The sequence below is a fragment of the Rhinatrema bivittatum genome, chromosome 16, assembly GCF_901001135.1.
Source record: "Rhinatrema bivittatum chromosome 16, aRhiBiv1.1, whole genome shotgun sequence".
NCBI classification, from domain to species: domain Eukaryota; kingdom Metazoa; phylum Chordata; class Amphibia; order Gymnophiona; family Rhinatrematidae; genus Rhinatrema; species Rhinatrema bivittatum.
Window position 1 is genome coordinate 40,429,305 of NC_042630.1, and position 15,661 is coordinate 40,444,965.

General features: G+C 42.5%; 1 protein-coding gene across 1 annotated transcript in view; it reads left to right on the forward strand.

The window, feature by feature from the left end:
* Nucleotides 1-604: 604 nt before the first annotated feature.
* LOC115077493 (vomeronasal type-2 receptor 26-like) overlaps nucleotides 605-15,661 on the forward strand; it is a gene marked incomplete at its 3' end in the record, with an annotated part of 38,317 nt that continues 23,260 nt past the window's right edge. The window contains exons 1-3 of the mRNA XM_029579783.1: nucleotides 605-648; nucleotides 762-1,053; nucleotides 3,924-4,739. Coding sequence (XP_029435643.1) covers nucleotides 605-648; nucleotides 762-1,053; nucleotides 3,924-4,739 — 1,152 coding nt within the window. The remainder of the gene's footprint in view (nucleotides 649-761; nucleotides 1,054-3,923; nucleotides 4,740-15,661) is intronic.

The window sequence follows — 15,661 nt, forward strand, 5'->3', positions numbered from 1 at the left end:
GTGTGCCGGTTTTCCCGCCCTCCCCCCCACTGGACCCCAGGTAATTTAAGGCATTTTGGGGGGGTTCGGGAGGGTGGGGGATTTATTTTAAAGGGTCGGGGTGGGTTTTAGGGATGTTTTAGTGTGCCGGTTTTCTATCTACACGATTTTCACGATTTTCACGTTATTTTAAAACCCCAAACGGCAACGATCCGATTCCCTCCCCCTCCCAGCCGAAATCGATCGTTAAGACGATATATGACACGATTCACATCTCTACTGAAATCATCTTACCTGTAGCATTCTATCATAGCTGCAATGCCCTTAAAGAAGAGGTGGGAAGAACAATATACAGTGCATTACAGTGTCAGAGATGGCAGTATCAATGCTTGCACTTTTGGCACTATTGAAGCGTGATGTTTAAATAGAAACCAGAATGGATTGGATTGTAATATGAAAAGAAAAGGAAGGATTGGCTTTATGTCCTTCATTGGGACTGGGGTGGGGGGAGCTGTAGTAAGAATGTGCGCTTCAGTGTTTCAGTGTTTCAGTAATCTCATGATTGAGATTTATCAGCAGATCTGGGGAAAGGGAGCATCTTAGTACTGCTTTATAGGGTTGAGGTATGTTGACAGTATTTGGTGGTGGGTTCCAAAGTTTAGGAATAAGGTAAATTTGCATAGATTTGTGTTGTTTTGCTTTTTCTCCATTTTAATATATAAGTGAATCATTACATTCTCAAATACTTGAATATTATTAAAAATATATTTACTTGCTCACAGATGGACACTTGGTTACTATCGGCATCTCTTGGCCTTTTATTTTGCCATTCAAGAGCTCAATCAAAATTTGGAGATATTACCCAACATCACTCTGGGCTTCCATATTGCAGATTCTTGCAGTGATGCAAGTTTTTCACTATGTGGTATTCTGAATATTTTATCAGGGGAAAAGGATCAAGTTCCTGGCTTTAGCTGTCACCAGCAAGGCCAGGTTGCTGGTTTTATTGGAAGCTCCTTTTCTGTGACATCCCTTGCAATTGCCAGACTTACAGGGATCTTTAGATATCCACAGGTACAGTATGCATCTGTCTCCCTGTATAATCTCTGAAGTTTACTGCATCCTTGTCTTGCCCTTGTTTTGATTGCCAGGATGGAAGCAGATGGTTCCAGGGTATGGTAGCGTGCAATAATTTACCACCAATGTTATTATGAACACACAAACAAAAAAACTTGCCTTGGATGATATATCAGCAGAATCAGGGCATGACTTGCAAGAATTAGTCCACATGGATGCAGCAAGATTTGTAATTGTCAGTCAACAATGTGATTTAAGGACTTAATTTAATGGATTTTTTTTTTTTTTATTATTATAGACACTGACTTAGTGAAAAGTATTAGAAAATCAGACCTAAGTTAGTTACAAATATAGGAAATAATCCATTACTTTTACCTTAAGCAGATTACTGTTTTATAAGAATATTAGCACAACACTGGCTCAAAAAGAAAAAGACCAGAAAAATATACAGAGAATGTTCTACTTCAAACAGGAGTTCCACAGGTATCAGCCCTATCTGCCACTCTATTCAACATATACTTGTTGCCGTTATGTCACCTGCTGGCTGGTCTGGGCATCTCACATTACATATACGCTGATGATATTGAATTAATAATACCCGTCGATGACACAATTGAAAATACATTAAACATAGCTAACATGTATCTAGATATCTAGATATCATCAAACAGCTGCTAAACCAGATGGAATTAGTTATTAATATAGAGAAAACAGAATTCCTACACTTAGAATGAAAAAATATAGAGATAATTCAAAACCCAATCACACTGAAAAAATAGAATTAGCAGAGAACGTGCGAAACCTCGGAGTGATAATTGACACGGAACTAAGCACGAAACAACATACATCTTTAAAAGTAAAGGAAGGTTTCGCCAAACTCATGATTCTTAGAAAACTAAAACCACTATTAACAACCACCAACTTTCGATCAGTGTTACAAGCTTTAATTTTTGCGAGCACTGATTATTGTAATGCCCTACTACTAGGTTTACCATACACCACGATAAGACCACTTCAGATACTACAAAACACTGCTGCAAGAATTCTGACTGGTAAAAGTAAAAGAGACCATATCACCGAAACCCTAGACAAACTATACTGGTTACCCATTGAGCAAAGAATACAGTACAAAACACTATGCACTATACACAAATTAATACATAACGAAAAAGCAGAATGGCTGAACACAGGCCCTTCGCGTACACGTCCCTCACAGAAACCTGAGATCAGCAAACAAAGCATTCCTACTCATTCCTTCAGTCAAAACAGCAAGACTAACCCAAATAAGGGAAAGGGCACTATCCTTAGCAGGTCCCATACTATGGAACACCATGCCTTTAGAGATCAGATTACAAAGAGACATCAAAACCTTCAGAAAAAGTTTAAAAACATGGCTCTTTAAACAAGTGTATCACAAAGAGAATGGAGAATAGAACCCAGGGAAATATAGGATGCGGACAGTAGAACACCCACACACATCACCCTAATGAATATGTGTGTATTTTATTTTAATTGTTCGCTCACCACCAAAGGATAAGATACAATTATTAATCTATTCTTGTTTTTAAAACTGATACAGTTAGGAATGGACATGATTTATAACACTCACCAAATAACATTTATTATATAACTATGTTACCGTAACTTGATGGCACCTGTTTAATTGATATAATTTAATACATCTAGCAACATTAATTTATGTGCATTATTGTAAACCGTTGTGATGGTATCTATCTTAATGACGGTATAGAAAAAATGTTATATTAAATTAAATTAAACTTCTTGCTCAGAAATTATCTACGAAATATCCTGGCATGACTGCAGAAGTTACCAGCTCTCACCTTTCACTTCAGTGCAGGCTGAGGCAGTCCTTGTTTTACCCCTCGTCATATATGAAATTATATCCCCAGTATTGTCTAGGAAATAAGTAGTCTGTGTGCCACAATAGTCAGCTGGGATACCTCTCTATTTGACTATCTTATTATATTTGTGAGTATCTTTTGGGGCCTATGTCTTCATATGCTGCAAGAATTTTAATTATTTGGAGGTTCATATTCAAGAAGACAAATGGACAGGTTAATATCCTCCTCAAATTAGTTGGATAAGATGTCCTGGATATTCAGTTGGATAAAAATCCCACCGAATATCCTTGCCTACATGTAAACAGATAACTTAGAAACCTAACCCGCTGTGCTTATGTGACCAGATAATTTACAACTTAACCTTATTTCATCAAAGATATCCAGTTAAGTAATAATGTGCAGAGTAAAAACATAGTAAAGGGGGACTGTGGCCTAATTCTCTCCCCCTAATTCTGACCCCTGCACACTTTTTTTCTTTTTACTTTTCGCTGCTTTTTTTTTTTCTCTGAAGGTTGGAACTTTAAGGCGATGGTTTTGTTTTGCTTTGTGGTATTTTAACAGTGTAGGATATTAGTTTGAGGGGGGTACAGTCTCCCATGATAGTGAGGCCCCCTCCTGTAAAATAAATTGTGTCTTAGTGATCTCCAGGTTACAAGTGAAAATTGGCTAAAGTAGTCAGATTACTTATCCAGCTATAATTTAGAGAGGGAAGTGGCTAAATAGTCAAAAAGTTGCCCTATAGCTGGATAACTCTGAGTAATCCATCTACATAGTTTTAAATATTGACTTTCTGGATTTTACCACATTTACCTTACGAAGGATCTATTAGGAAAATTATATTCCCATTGCTCATAGCTGTGTAACCAGTTTCATTAGATTGTCTGATTGTTTAATCTGCAAAATATTGTACAGCATACAAATTGGTTAAGACTGGGGTTAGGGTAAGGAAACAAAAGAGCTGCCATGTTTGACTCTGATTCACTTATTTATTTATTCTTATCACAGATCAGTTATGGATCTATGGACCTGCTCTTCAGTGACCGGGTTCAGTTCCCATTCTTTTATCGCACAGTTCCTGATGATCATTCTCAGTATCAGGGTTTCATTCAGCTCCTCAACCTCTTCAGATGGACCTGGGTGGGGATTATCACATCAGAGGATGACAGTGATCAGAGGGGCAGTGAGGAACTGAAGATGGAGATTATCAGGAGTGGAAGCTGTGTGGAATTTCTGGAAAAGTTACCTTTGACCTTTAAAGATAACCAACTTCTAAGGGTCATACAGATTTCTGACACGGTCGAGAAGTCATTAGCTAAGGTGGTTATCATCTACAGTGCTACCAGTGTTGTAATATCACACTTCTGCAACCCATGGTGGCAAGTGATTGCTGACAAAGTGTGGCTTATATCAGCTGCCTCCTCTTCCCTTGGTACCCTAAACTCACCAATGACCCTTTCATATTGTAGCACGCTGAACGGTTCTCTAGCATTTTCCATTCCTAAAGGAAAGATTCCAGGTTTCAAGGATTTCCTCTATCATCTGCACCCATCCACATTTCCAGATCCTTCTTTTCTGCAGCCTCTGTGGAGGGATGCGTTCCAGTGTGAGCTACAGCATGGGAGTGAACATTCAAATCTGACCAAGTGTACAGGGCAGGAGACTCTGGCTAACCTTCCACTTTGGCAGTTTGATGTGAATAATTTTCAGTTCACTTACAGTATCTACATCGCAGTCTATATAATGGCTCACGCTTTGCACAACATGTATACAGCCGAATTTCAACTTAGTGGGGTTCAAAAACAGGAATTTCATCCATGGCAGGTAAACTCTCCTGACCGATTCTTTTTTAATAAGTATGCATTATTTTCTTTACTGTAATATTCATTTAGTGTAACATGGTTAGATGCGGGACATGCAAATTGGTAAACAAAAGAGAGCAAAGTAGATCTCTGGGCAAAGCCAGGACTATATGGATGCTCTGTCACAAATGACCCTTTCTTTCCACCAGGAGTTCCAAGCAGTTATAGGTAAATGGGCATCTATATCCTGTTCCCTCCTTGAATTCAAGCCCCAATATCTGAAATTACTAATCAGGAGTGAGGGAGTTTGCCACGCTATTTTGTGGCTTCTGATTACATAGAGGTCTATCCATCCTACAAAGAACAGGGTGCATGCTGGCCTCAACTCCATGACCATGCAACAATTTCCAAATCTGCTACCCAGTGTGCTGTGTGGCATGTAATACAGCATGAGTCCATGATCCCATTGACCAGTCACTGGAAGGCTAGAGGAAGGGCATTTGAGGTTTTGAAGGTTGATGGATGCTCGTCTTTCCTTCCCTTCATTCTTTGTATCCCTATAATGTAGTTCACTACTTCCTGTAGTCCCCTGCTCACTTTGGTTGCCTTTCCCCAGTGACTGGCTCATGAAATAAAACAACACATTTTTTTATCTGTTCTTATGGAGAAATGCTAATAATATGTAATATATAATATATTAAATATATTCATTTATAATATATAAAATATATTATTCCTTAGCCTGTTCTATCCTGAAGGTCACTTGGTAAATGAATTCATCCCTGCTGAAGAATGTTTGTACAGCCTTTCTTAACCAGTGTGCCATGGCACCCGGGTATGCCTTCCTACCCAATCAGGTGTTCCATGGAAAAGTCACCCTGCCTGATGCTCATACCCAGGTCAGAACTTGGGTCTACTCTGAGCAACTTCCGGCAACAGGCCGTATCAATGATATATCTTCAACTTAAAGGAGGACCTTCTTCAGAATATGTACAGTCATGCATGCCTCTTTCTAGATACAGTGTGATCCCAGAGTGATAATTAATCATCTGTATGTTGGGCACAGATAGCTGTACCCTGCTTTGTACAACAAACACACTGCACACTAAATTTCTCTCTCTTGCCCCTCCTGGGATTCCTTTCTGGATGGAATCAAACACAGCGATGACATTTGTGATGTGTTGAGTTTTTTTTTAAATGTTTCAAGTTAAGTTGCCTGGAGTTCTGTGTGGGTTTCCTCTTAAAAGGGATCTGAGAGATGATCTATCGGAGGGGTGTGGCCTATGAGCATATATATTGAGGGTTCCTTTGAGGCAATTGCCCTATTGAGTGTGTTTTTTAAGGAGACAGCGGGACCTCTAGAATGTAGGATTATCCAGCCAGGAGGCTAATGGGTCAAGGGACCCATTCATTAGCATACCATGGGGTATGGACCTGCAAGGGCTTTTCCCTTCAAGGGAGAGGCCCGAGACCAAGGTGTGAAAGCTTGTTTCCTCCTTCTGAGGAAATGGCCAGGAGCTGGAGGAGAGAAAATTGGGTTTTTTCAAAAGTTAGACTACTTCAAGGAGAATCAGATTGTGGAGAGGACTAGGGAGATCTGCACACTGCTGGAAGAAGGGATACAGTATCGGTGAGGAGAGGAAACTATAGGTTTTGGGATCTGTGAGTGAAAGATGGTGATGGAGCTGGTGGGGTGTTTTGAGTGTTTTCCTAGAAGAAATGTAAGAATAAGATCACTTTGTCCCACAGAGGAATCTGTGTGTAGGAGTGAGAAGAATGTTTGGGATGTGATTTACAGGTATGTGCATTCATCCAGTTTCCCCCCATGCAAAATGTATTGGAAGCTAGGAAGCACCTTAATCTCCTCTTACCCCATCCTTGGGGGTCTAGATAGTTAGGAGTTGTGCCCAATTAGCTCCTGCATGTCATCTGCATGGTAAGCAATGGTACCCATCAGCCTTAAGTCCAGCACCATAATGTGATGTTGAAATAGTGCCAGTCAGCCTAGTAACATAGTGTCAGATTCCCAATAAAATTTAGAATTCATTACAGCCCCATTTACTCTTCTAATTAAACTGAAAAATTGAATGACGCAGCCAGATTTACTGAAGTTTGGAATTTCATGGGTGCCAGAGGCTGTATGCACACTAGGAACTTTCCTTAAGGATACATGCCCTGTGCTTTCTTACCGAGCGGTACATACATAAAGGGGTGGATTTTAAAAGCCCTGCTCGCGTAAATCCGCCTGGATTTATGCGAGCAGGGCCTTGCGCGCCGGCGCGCCTATTTTCCATAGGCCTGCCGGCGCGCGCAGAGCCCCGGGACTTGCGTAAGTCCCGGGTTTTTTTGTCGGGGGCGTGTCAGGGGCATGTCGGGGGCGGGGCCGATCGACGCGGCGTTTTGGGGGCAGGACGCGGCGTTTCGGGGGCGGGCCCGGGGGCATGGTTTCGGCCTGGGGTGGTCCGGGGGCGTGGCCGCGCCCTCCGGAACCGCCCCCGGGTTTGCGTCTCGGCGCGCCAGCAGGCCGCTGGCGCGCATGGATTTACTTCTCCCTCCGGGAGGCGTAAATCCGTGGACAAAGGTAGGGGGGGTTTAGATAGGGCTGGGGGGGGGGTGGGTTATGTAGAGGAAGGGAGGGGAAGGTGAGGGGAGGGCGAAAGAGAGTTCCCTCCGAGGCCGCTCCGATTTCGGAGCGGCCTCGGAGGGAACGGAGGCAGGCTGCGCGGCTCGGCACGTGCCGGCTGCCCAAAATCGGCAGCCTTGCGTGCGCCGATCCAGGATCTTATAAAATCCAGCGTACTTTTGTTTGCGCCTGGTGCGCCAACAAAAGTACGCGAACGCGCATTTTTTAAAAATCTACTCCATTATTTTTAAACCTCTATCATATCTCCCCTCCGCTGTCTTTACTCCAGGCTGAAGACTCCTAACCTCTTTAGCCATTTCTCATAGGGTAATCATTCCATCCCTTTTTTCATTTTGTTCACTCTCCTGTGCACCTTTTCTAATTCCACTATATCTTTTTCTAGATGTGGTGATCAGAGCTGCACACAGTACTCAGATGTTGTCACACCATGGAGCCACACAGAGGCATTCTGATATTATTTCTTTTATTCTCTATTCCTTTTCCAATAACTCTTTGCATTCTATTTAATTTCTTGGCTAGTGCTACACAGTGAGCAGTACATTATCCATGATGACGTCTAGATTCTTTAACAGGAAATTTTTATTCACGGATATTCAATGGGATGTTTATCCCACTGAATATCCGGGACAAGTTATTTGTTAACTTTAGCCAGCTAACTTATCTGGTCACCATTTTACTGAATATTGGGCCCATAAGTTTTATTTCTGGAATTACCAGCCAACAATGAGAGTGAGACAGACCTGGACAAGGACAATGACTACATAGAACAAGAAACATAAAAGCCCTAGGGCTTCAATAGGAAGGCCTTATGTGACAAGGCAGAGGAAGGACTAGAATCAAGGAACAGACTTGGGAAGTGTCAGGCTAGGCCACAGGTCTGGCAAAGTTGAAGACCGAGAGGCCACAGGACAGAAACAAGATCAGTAGGCCCAAAACCCACAGAGCAAAACAGGGAACAACTGGGAACAGAAGGCCCAAGGTCAAAGGAACAAACAAGGCAGAATAGAGATCAGAAGGCCCAGAGGCCACAAGTCAGAAAAAGGAGAGGCCTGGGAAGGCCACAAAGCAGAAGAGTAGGGAGCCAAAAAGGACTTGATGCCGAAGCCTAGAGGCATGGGAGAGACAGGGCTAAAAAGGGCTACAGCCTGGGTGTGGAGCAGGATAAAAAGAGGGGTTTGGCCAGCCAGGGGAGTGTGCTCATGGAGGTCCCCTGGTTGCACGGAGGCTGAAGAACTGGCTGAGGTGAGATTACAAAGACATGCTGGAGAGTGTAATCCAGAGCCAGGCACATCGGGCACAATGGCTGGAAATGCAACATTTAGTAAAACTGACATTCACTTTTTCATTCTAATTGCAGAAGTAAATGGAGACTTTAAGGAATCCAAAATGTTATTGGGAACCTGACAATTTTGTGTATGAAGCCATTCTGGGAAGAAGGAGAATATATTTTCAAAACTTTTTTTTATCTTTCCTCTCTCTTCTTATAACTTTTATTCCTCTGCAGTAACTTCTCTTTCCTTTTAAATTGATCTGGTTTACTTGCAGTTTTTCTGATTGTTTCTATCTTGCTGGTTGATTTTATTTTTTGGGGATAGGTTGGGGGGTGAAGTTTTGGCTCTGATTCTGTTTCACAAATTCCGTCTCTTACTCATCTGCCTTCTAAATGGTTTTCAGGTGAGTCTCTTATTTTTTTATTTCTTTTTTATTTTGTGGCTCTGGTTTTAGGCTTATGCCCAGCATCATAGCCAAGAGATGGGCTTCCTGGCTTACAGACTCCTCTTGTCAGCATGCAAGAGTTGATTTTTAAGGTACACCTCTTGACCTTCACATGTGTCTAAATGCACTAAGCATTTGTCCACTCTTACTTGTGGGTTCTGTTCCTGGTTTAGACCTTGCTGGCATGCTAGACACCTAATAAGCTCAGACCACCCTTTCTCTCTATGAGCGTGAGGGGTATTAACTCTTTGATGTGGTGTGTAGTTAAAAAGAAGAATGGAGTTTTGGAGCTAGAGAGGAGATAAGCTCTTTAAGGACCATATTAGTTGTGGTGCTGTTTGCTTAGTTTTGGATATAGATATCTTAGCCCATCTCATGTAGGATAATTACTAACTTTATGAAGTAAAAATACCTTGAGAAATGGAATTTCTGTCCTAGAAAAGACTAAAAAGACTCCAATGGAGGTCAAATCAGAATTAAATGGACTGTGCATGCAGATTTAAGCCCCAAACCGAATCTGACTGTGGTGCTAGCCCAGACAGCTTTTCCATTGACCCACCTGAGTATTCCCCAACACTCTTATACTGGTACAATTATTGGAAATGGTGCAGAACCCTCCAGGTATGAGTCCTCCTTCCGAGGATATTCTGGATGATCTTACCTATCAAAGAGGATATCTTGTGAAACATGTAAAATCAGTCAGGGGTAAGCCCTCACTGATTTCTCAGAGCTGTGATGATGGCCCCTTCTCTTCTCTCAGACCTCATTATGGGTCACATCCCTTGGTGCCAATATAGAGAGTCTCTTCAAAACTCTCTTAGTGCTACCCTTTACTACAATCAAGCAGAGGTTCTCCCGAAGTTGCAGTAAGCCTTAGCTGAGGTGCATCATTCTCTGGCATAATTGTCTCTTACAGCCCACAGATTGCTGTTGATGGGACATTCTACTCCTGTATCTGAGGAAAAGCCACCATGTTGTACTGAGCACTCAATCTGTCAGCCTGCCAAACTATGAAAACCACATGTTCTTTGGGGTAGATTTTTTAAAAATGCGCGTTCGCGTACTTTTGTTGGCGCACCAGTCGCAAACAAAAGTACGCTGGATTTTATAAGATAAGAACATAAGAACATAAGAAATTGCCATGCTGGGTCAGACCAAGGGTCCATCAAGCCCAGCATCCTGTTTCCAACAGAGGCCAAACCAGGTCACAAGAACCTGGCAATTACCCAAACACCTAGAAGATCCCATGCTACTGATGCAATTAATAGCAGTGACTATTCCCTAAGTAAACTTGATTAATAGCAGTTAATGGACTTCTCTTCCAAGAACTTATCCAAACCTTTTTTGAACCCAGCTACACTAACTGCACTAACCACATCCTCTGGCAACAAATTCCAGAGATTTATTGTGCGTTGAGTGAAAAAGAATTTTCTCCGATTAGTCTTAAATGTGCTACTTGCTAACTTCATGGAATGCCCCCTAGTCCTTCTATTATTCGAAAGTGTAAATAACCGAGTCACATCTACTCGTTCAAGACCTCTCATGATCTTAAAGACCTCTATGATATCCCCCCTCAGCCGTCTCTTCTCCAAGCTGAACAGCCCTAACCTCTTCAGCCTTTCCTCATAGGGGAGCTGTTCCATCCCCTTTATCATTTTGGTTGCCCTTCTCTGTACCTTCTCCATTGCAACTATATCTTTTTTGAGATACGGCGACCAGAATTGTACACAGTATTCAAGGTGTGGTCTCACCATGGAGCGATATAGAGGCATTATGACATTTTCCGTTTTATTAACCATTCCCTTCCTAATAATTCCTAACATTTTATTTGCTTTTTTGACTGCTGCAGCACACTGAGCTGACGATTTCAATGTATTATCTACTATGACGCCTAGATCTCTTTCTTGGGTGGTAGCTCCTAATATGGAACCTAACATCGTGTAACTACAGCTAGGGTTATTTTTCCCTATATGCAACACCTTGCACTTGTCCACATTAAATTTCATCTGCCATTTGGATGCCCAATCTTCCAGTCTTGCAAGGTCCTCCTGTAATGTATCACAGTCTGCTTGTGATTTAACTACTCTGAATAATTTTGTATCATCTGCAAATTTGATAACATCACTCATCGTATTCCTTTCCAGATCATTGATATATATATTGAAAAGCACCGGTCCAAGTACAGATCCCTGAGGCACTCCACTGTTTACCCTTTTCCACTGAGAAAATTGACCATTTAGTCCTACTCTCTGTTTCCTGTCTTTTAACCAGTTTGTAATCCACGAAAGGACATCGCCTCCTATCCCATGACTTTTTAGTTTTCGTAGAAGCCTCTCATGAGGGACTTTGTCAAACGCCTTCTGAAAATCCAAATACACTACATCTACCGGTTCACCTTTATCCACATGTTTATTAACCCCTTCAAAAAAATGAAGCAGGTTTGTTAGGCAAGACTTCCCTTGGGTAAATCCATGTTGACTGTGTCCCATTAAATCATGTCTTTCTATATGCTCTACAATTTTGATCTTGAGGATAGTTTCCACTATTTTTCCCGGCACTGAAGTTAGGCTCACTGGTCTATAGTTACCCGGATCACCCCTGGAGCCTTTTTTAAATATTGGGGTTACATTGGCCACCCTCCAGTCTTCAGGTACAATGGATGATTTTAATGATAGGTTACAAATTTTAACTAATAGGTCAGAAATTTCATTTTTGAGTTCCTTTAGTACCCTGGGATGCATACCATCCGGTCCAGGTGACTTGCTACTCTTTAGTTTGTCAAGATAAGATACACGCGTAGCCGCGTGTATCTTATAAAATCCTGGATCGACGCGCGCAAGGCTGCCGATTTTGGGCAGCCGGCACGCGCCGAGCCGCGCAGCCTGCCTCCATTCCCTCCGAGGCCGCTCCGAAATCAGAGCGGCCTCGGAGGGAACTCTCTTTCGCCCTCCCCTCACCTTCCTCTCCCTTCCTCTACCTAACCCACCCCCCCCCGCCCTATCTAAACCCCCCCCTACCTTTGTCCACGGATTTACGCCTCCCGGAGGGAGAAGTAAATCCATGCGCGCCAGCAGGCCACTGGCGCGCCGAGACGCAACCCAGGGGCGGTTCCGGAGGGCGTGGCCACGCCCCCGGACAGCCCCGGGCCGAAACCACGCCCCCGGGCCCGCCCCCGAAACTTACGCGCGCGCGCCGGAGCAGGGCTTTTAAAATCCGTCCCAATGAGTGGAGTCAAACAGGTAAATGTGAATATATTTCCATAGTCATTTGGAGATTAATCCAGAGTCACAGAAGATTTTTGGGAGATTTTTGCATTAGAGCAGTCTGAAGGCAGGGGTTGATCCCCAGTCTCCCTAAGGATTGAGGTCAAGAAATCTTTCTGGCCAAGCATCCAGGACAAGCAAGGGTAGAAAGATATTTAAAGATTTTTGAACAGAAAATTAAGAGCCTCAACTTTTGGATAATTGGATTACAGTTTGATGTTTTGAAAGTTGGAAACCCTTTTTGGATATTTCGGACTTGGGGATATTTTTTTCACTGGTTCTTAGTTAATATTGGAGTTACACTTCTGCTATCCCACCCTCAATGGTGAAGATATATTTTCTCAGCATGAAGGTGCAAGAGCCAGAAGAGAAGTAAGGAAAGCAAGAATGGACAGATATATGTTGATTCTTATTTTTGTGATTTTGGCTTTGATCCTTGTATTTAAATTACAGTGAATACTTTTATTTGAACACCAAATACTGATTCCAGAGACTTCCTTTGTATTTTACACTGGTTTGGACTTGCAAGGGGATGGATGAAATCTTTTGTGACTCTTCGTTTTTGCCTGCTGTTTGATTTTGGCCTCCCTGCTCTTATTCTTTACCATCTGGCATGTTCTGGAAATTATTGACTGGGATTTTGAATGACTATGTTAAGGATCCTGGAAGATAAGTCTTCCTCCCCATCTGGATTTGAACCCATAAATGTAGCCCCCCTGGTTATGGATAACACACCAACATGGTGGATCACTACAACAAATCCAAAAACCATCATTAAGGTGGACGTGGGGAAATCCAATGTTTATGCCTGGGATAAGCAGCATGGAATCTATTGAACGTTTGGGATCCTGCCAGTATTTGTGACCTGGATTGGCTACTATTGCAAAAAGGATACTAGGTATGATAGACCTTTAGTCTGACCCAGTTTGGCAGAGACTTAAATCTGCTGCAGACAAAGTAAAGAAATATAAAAATACTTTAAAACCCCTGTGTGCTCTTCTGTGAATGAAAATGTTCTGCAAGAACCAGCATAAACCATTCACAGTGTTAACAGACTGGAAAATGGGCTGTACTTTTTAGCCTGCCCAGAGAACAGTATCACATGGCTAGCAGAGGAAGAAGCCAAAGGAATGCTGGGAGACCATTTAAGGAAGAAAAAATTTCAAACTGGATGGCTCTGTCTATATGAGAGGCACAGGTTGGACAGGAGTTCAATTCCAAGAAGTGCAGAGTCATGCATATGGGGCGTGGAATCCGAAAGAAGTGTATTTGATAGGGGGTGAAAGGCTGATGTGCACAGAGCAGGAGAAAGCCTTGGGGTGATAGTGTCTAACGATCTGAAGTTGGCGAAACAATGTGACAAGGCGATAGCTAAAGCCAGAAGAAAGCTGGGCTGCATAGAGAGAGGAATATCGAGTAAGAAAAGGGAAGTGATTATCCCCTTGTACAGGTCCTTGGTGAGGCCTCACCTGGAGTACTGTGCTCAGTTCTGGAGACTGTATCTCCGAAGGGACAGAGGCAGGATGGAGGCGGTCCAGAGAAGGGCGACCAAAAAGGTGGATGGTCTTCATTGACTGACTTATGAGGAGAGATTGAAGACCTAAATATGTATACCCTGCAGGAAAGGAGGAGCAGGGGTGATATGATACAGACTTTCAGATTCTTGAAAGGTTTTAATGATCCAAAGTCAACGACAAACATTTTCCATTGGAAAAAATTCAGCAGAACCAGGGGTCCCGATTTAAAACTCCAGGGAGGAAGACTCAGAACCAATGTCAGGAAGTATTTCTTCATGGAGAGGGTGGTGGATGCCTGGAATGCCCTTCCGGAGGAAGTGGTGAAGACCAAAACTGTGAAAGATTTCAAAGGGGCGTAGGATAAACACTATGGAATCATAAAGTCTTGACGATGTGAATGAAGAGAAGAGGCATGGGGGTGGCTTGCGGGAATGTCGGCTACTACCTGGTGATTAATACCCTTATTCAATAAACATATACACGGTTAATGCAACTTCAACATTGCTCTTGCTTCAACGGCAAGAGGAAATGTGGGAAAAAATATTTGCATTCATAAATAAGCGTGGGAGTAGCTTGCTTGTTGTGGTGGTTACTACCCCAAACCAAATAAGCCTTATACTTCTCTTTCAATGCATATCCAGCATAGCCCTGTGCTTCAATGGCAGGGGGGAATGAAGATAAGAGGATTTACAGTCAGACAACTACCATCAAGGACTGAATTGCATAGTCTGGGTAAACAAATCAGCGTGGGAGTAGCCTGCTTGTTGCAGCGGTTACTACCTCGAACCAATTAAGCCTGAAACTTCACTTTGAATAAATATACAGAGCAGCTCACTGCTTCAACTGCAGGGGGAATGAAGAAAAGAGGATTTATATTCAGACAACAACTAACAAGGACTAAATTGCACAGGCTGGGTAAACAAATAAGTGTGGGAGTAGCTTGCTTATTGCGGCGGTTACTACCCCTAACCAATTAGGCTAGATACTTCACTTTGATGCAGCTCCAGCACTGCTGTCTACATCAATGGCTGGGGTGGAAGGAAATTAAAACCAAAAAGTTACCAATAAGGGCCCTGACCTCAGCGGTCAGAGTAACAGATACGTATGAGAAAAATAAGTGTGAAAGCTTGTTGGGAAGACTGGATGGGCCGTTTGGTCTTCTCTTGTCGTTATTTCTATGTTTCTATGAGTTGGAGCAAGAAGAAAGGAGTATATACGGCAGCCCTGCAAACAGTTCTTCTCCTGAAGAGCTAATTATTGAGAGGAAGAGACAGAATCTTCTCTTTGAAGAAATAGAGAGATAGACAGCTGTTCTTACTTCATAGCTGAGCTACATCTAAAATCCTGGCAAGGCACTGAGGAATAGGAGCTATCCAGGTCCAGGAGCTCATGGTTGGATCAGCTTCCTAAGAGAATGCGTTCAATAATCTAAACTTTTCACAGAGAGAATTTTAGCAGAGGAATGAGTAGTTTTATTTTCTTGCCTTTTGTCTACAAATTCAGTAACTCATCTTAACTGCTTCAACCTTTCAGCTGAAGTCAAGCATAGGCCCTTGCCATAGCCACAGGAGATAGGACAGGGAAAGAGAAGCTGATGGACCATGTCCTTTCTGTAAGAGACTTAAACCAGGCCCAATTTCATTTTAGTACCAAGTAAACCTTTTGGGGAAGCTTCCAGGAGTGAGAGAGACCTTCCTTACACTGCAGTGGTCATCTATTTGGTTTGTCACCTAACCAGCTTCACCATCAAGAAGGACTTCTTCATGTTCTTGCTTGCTTTCTTTTTCCACAGAATTTTCAATTT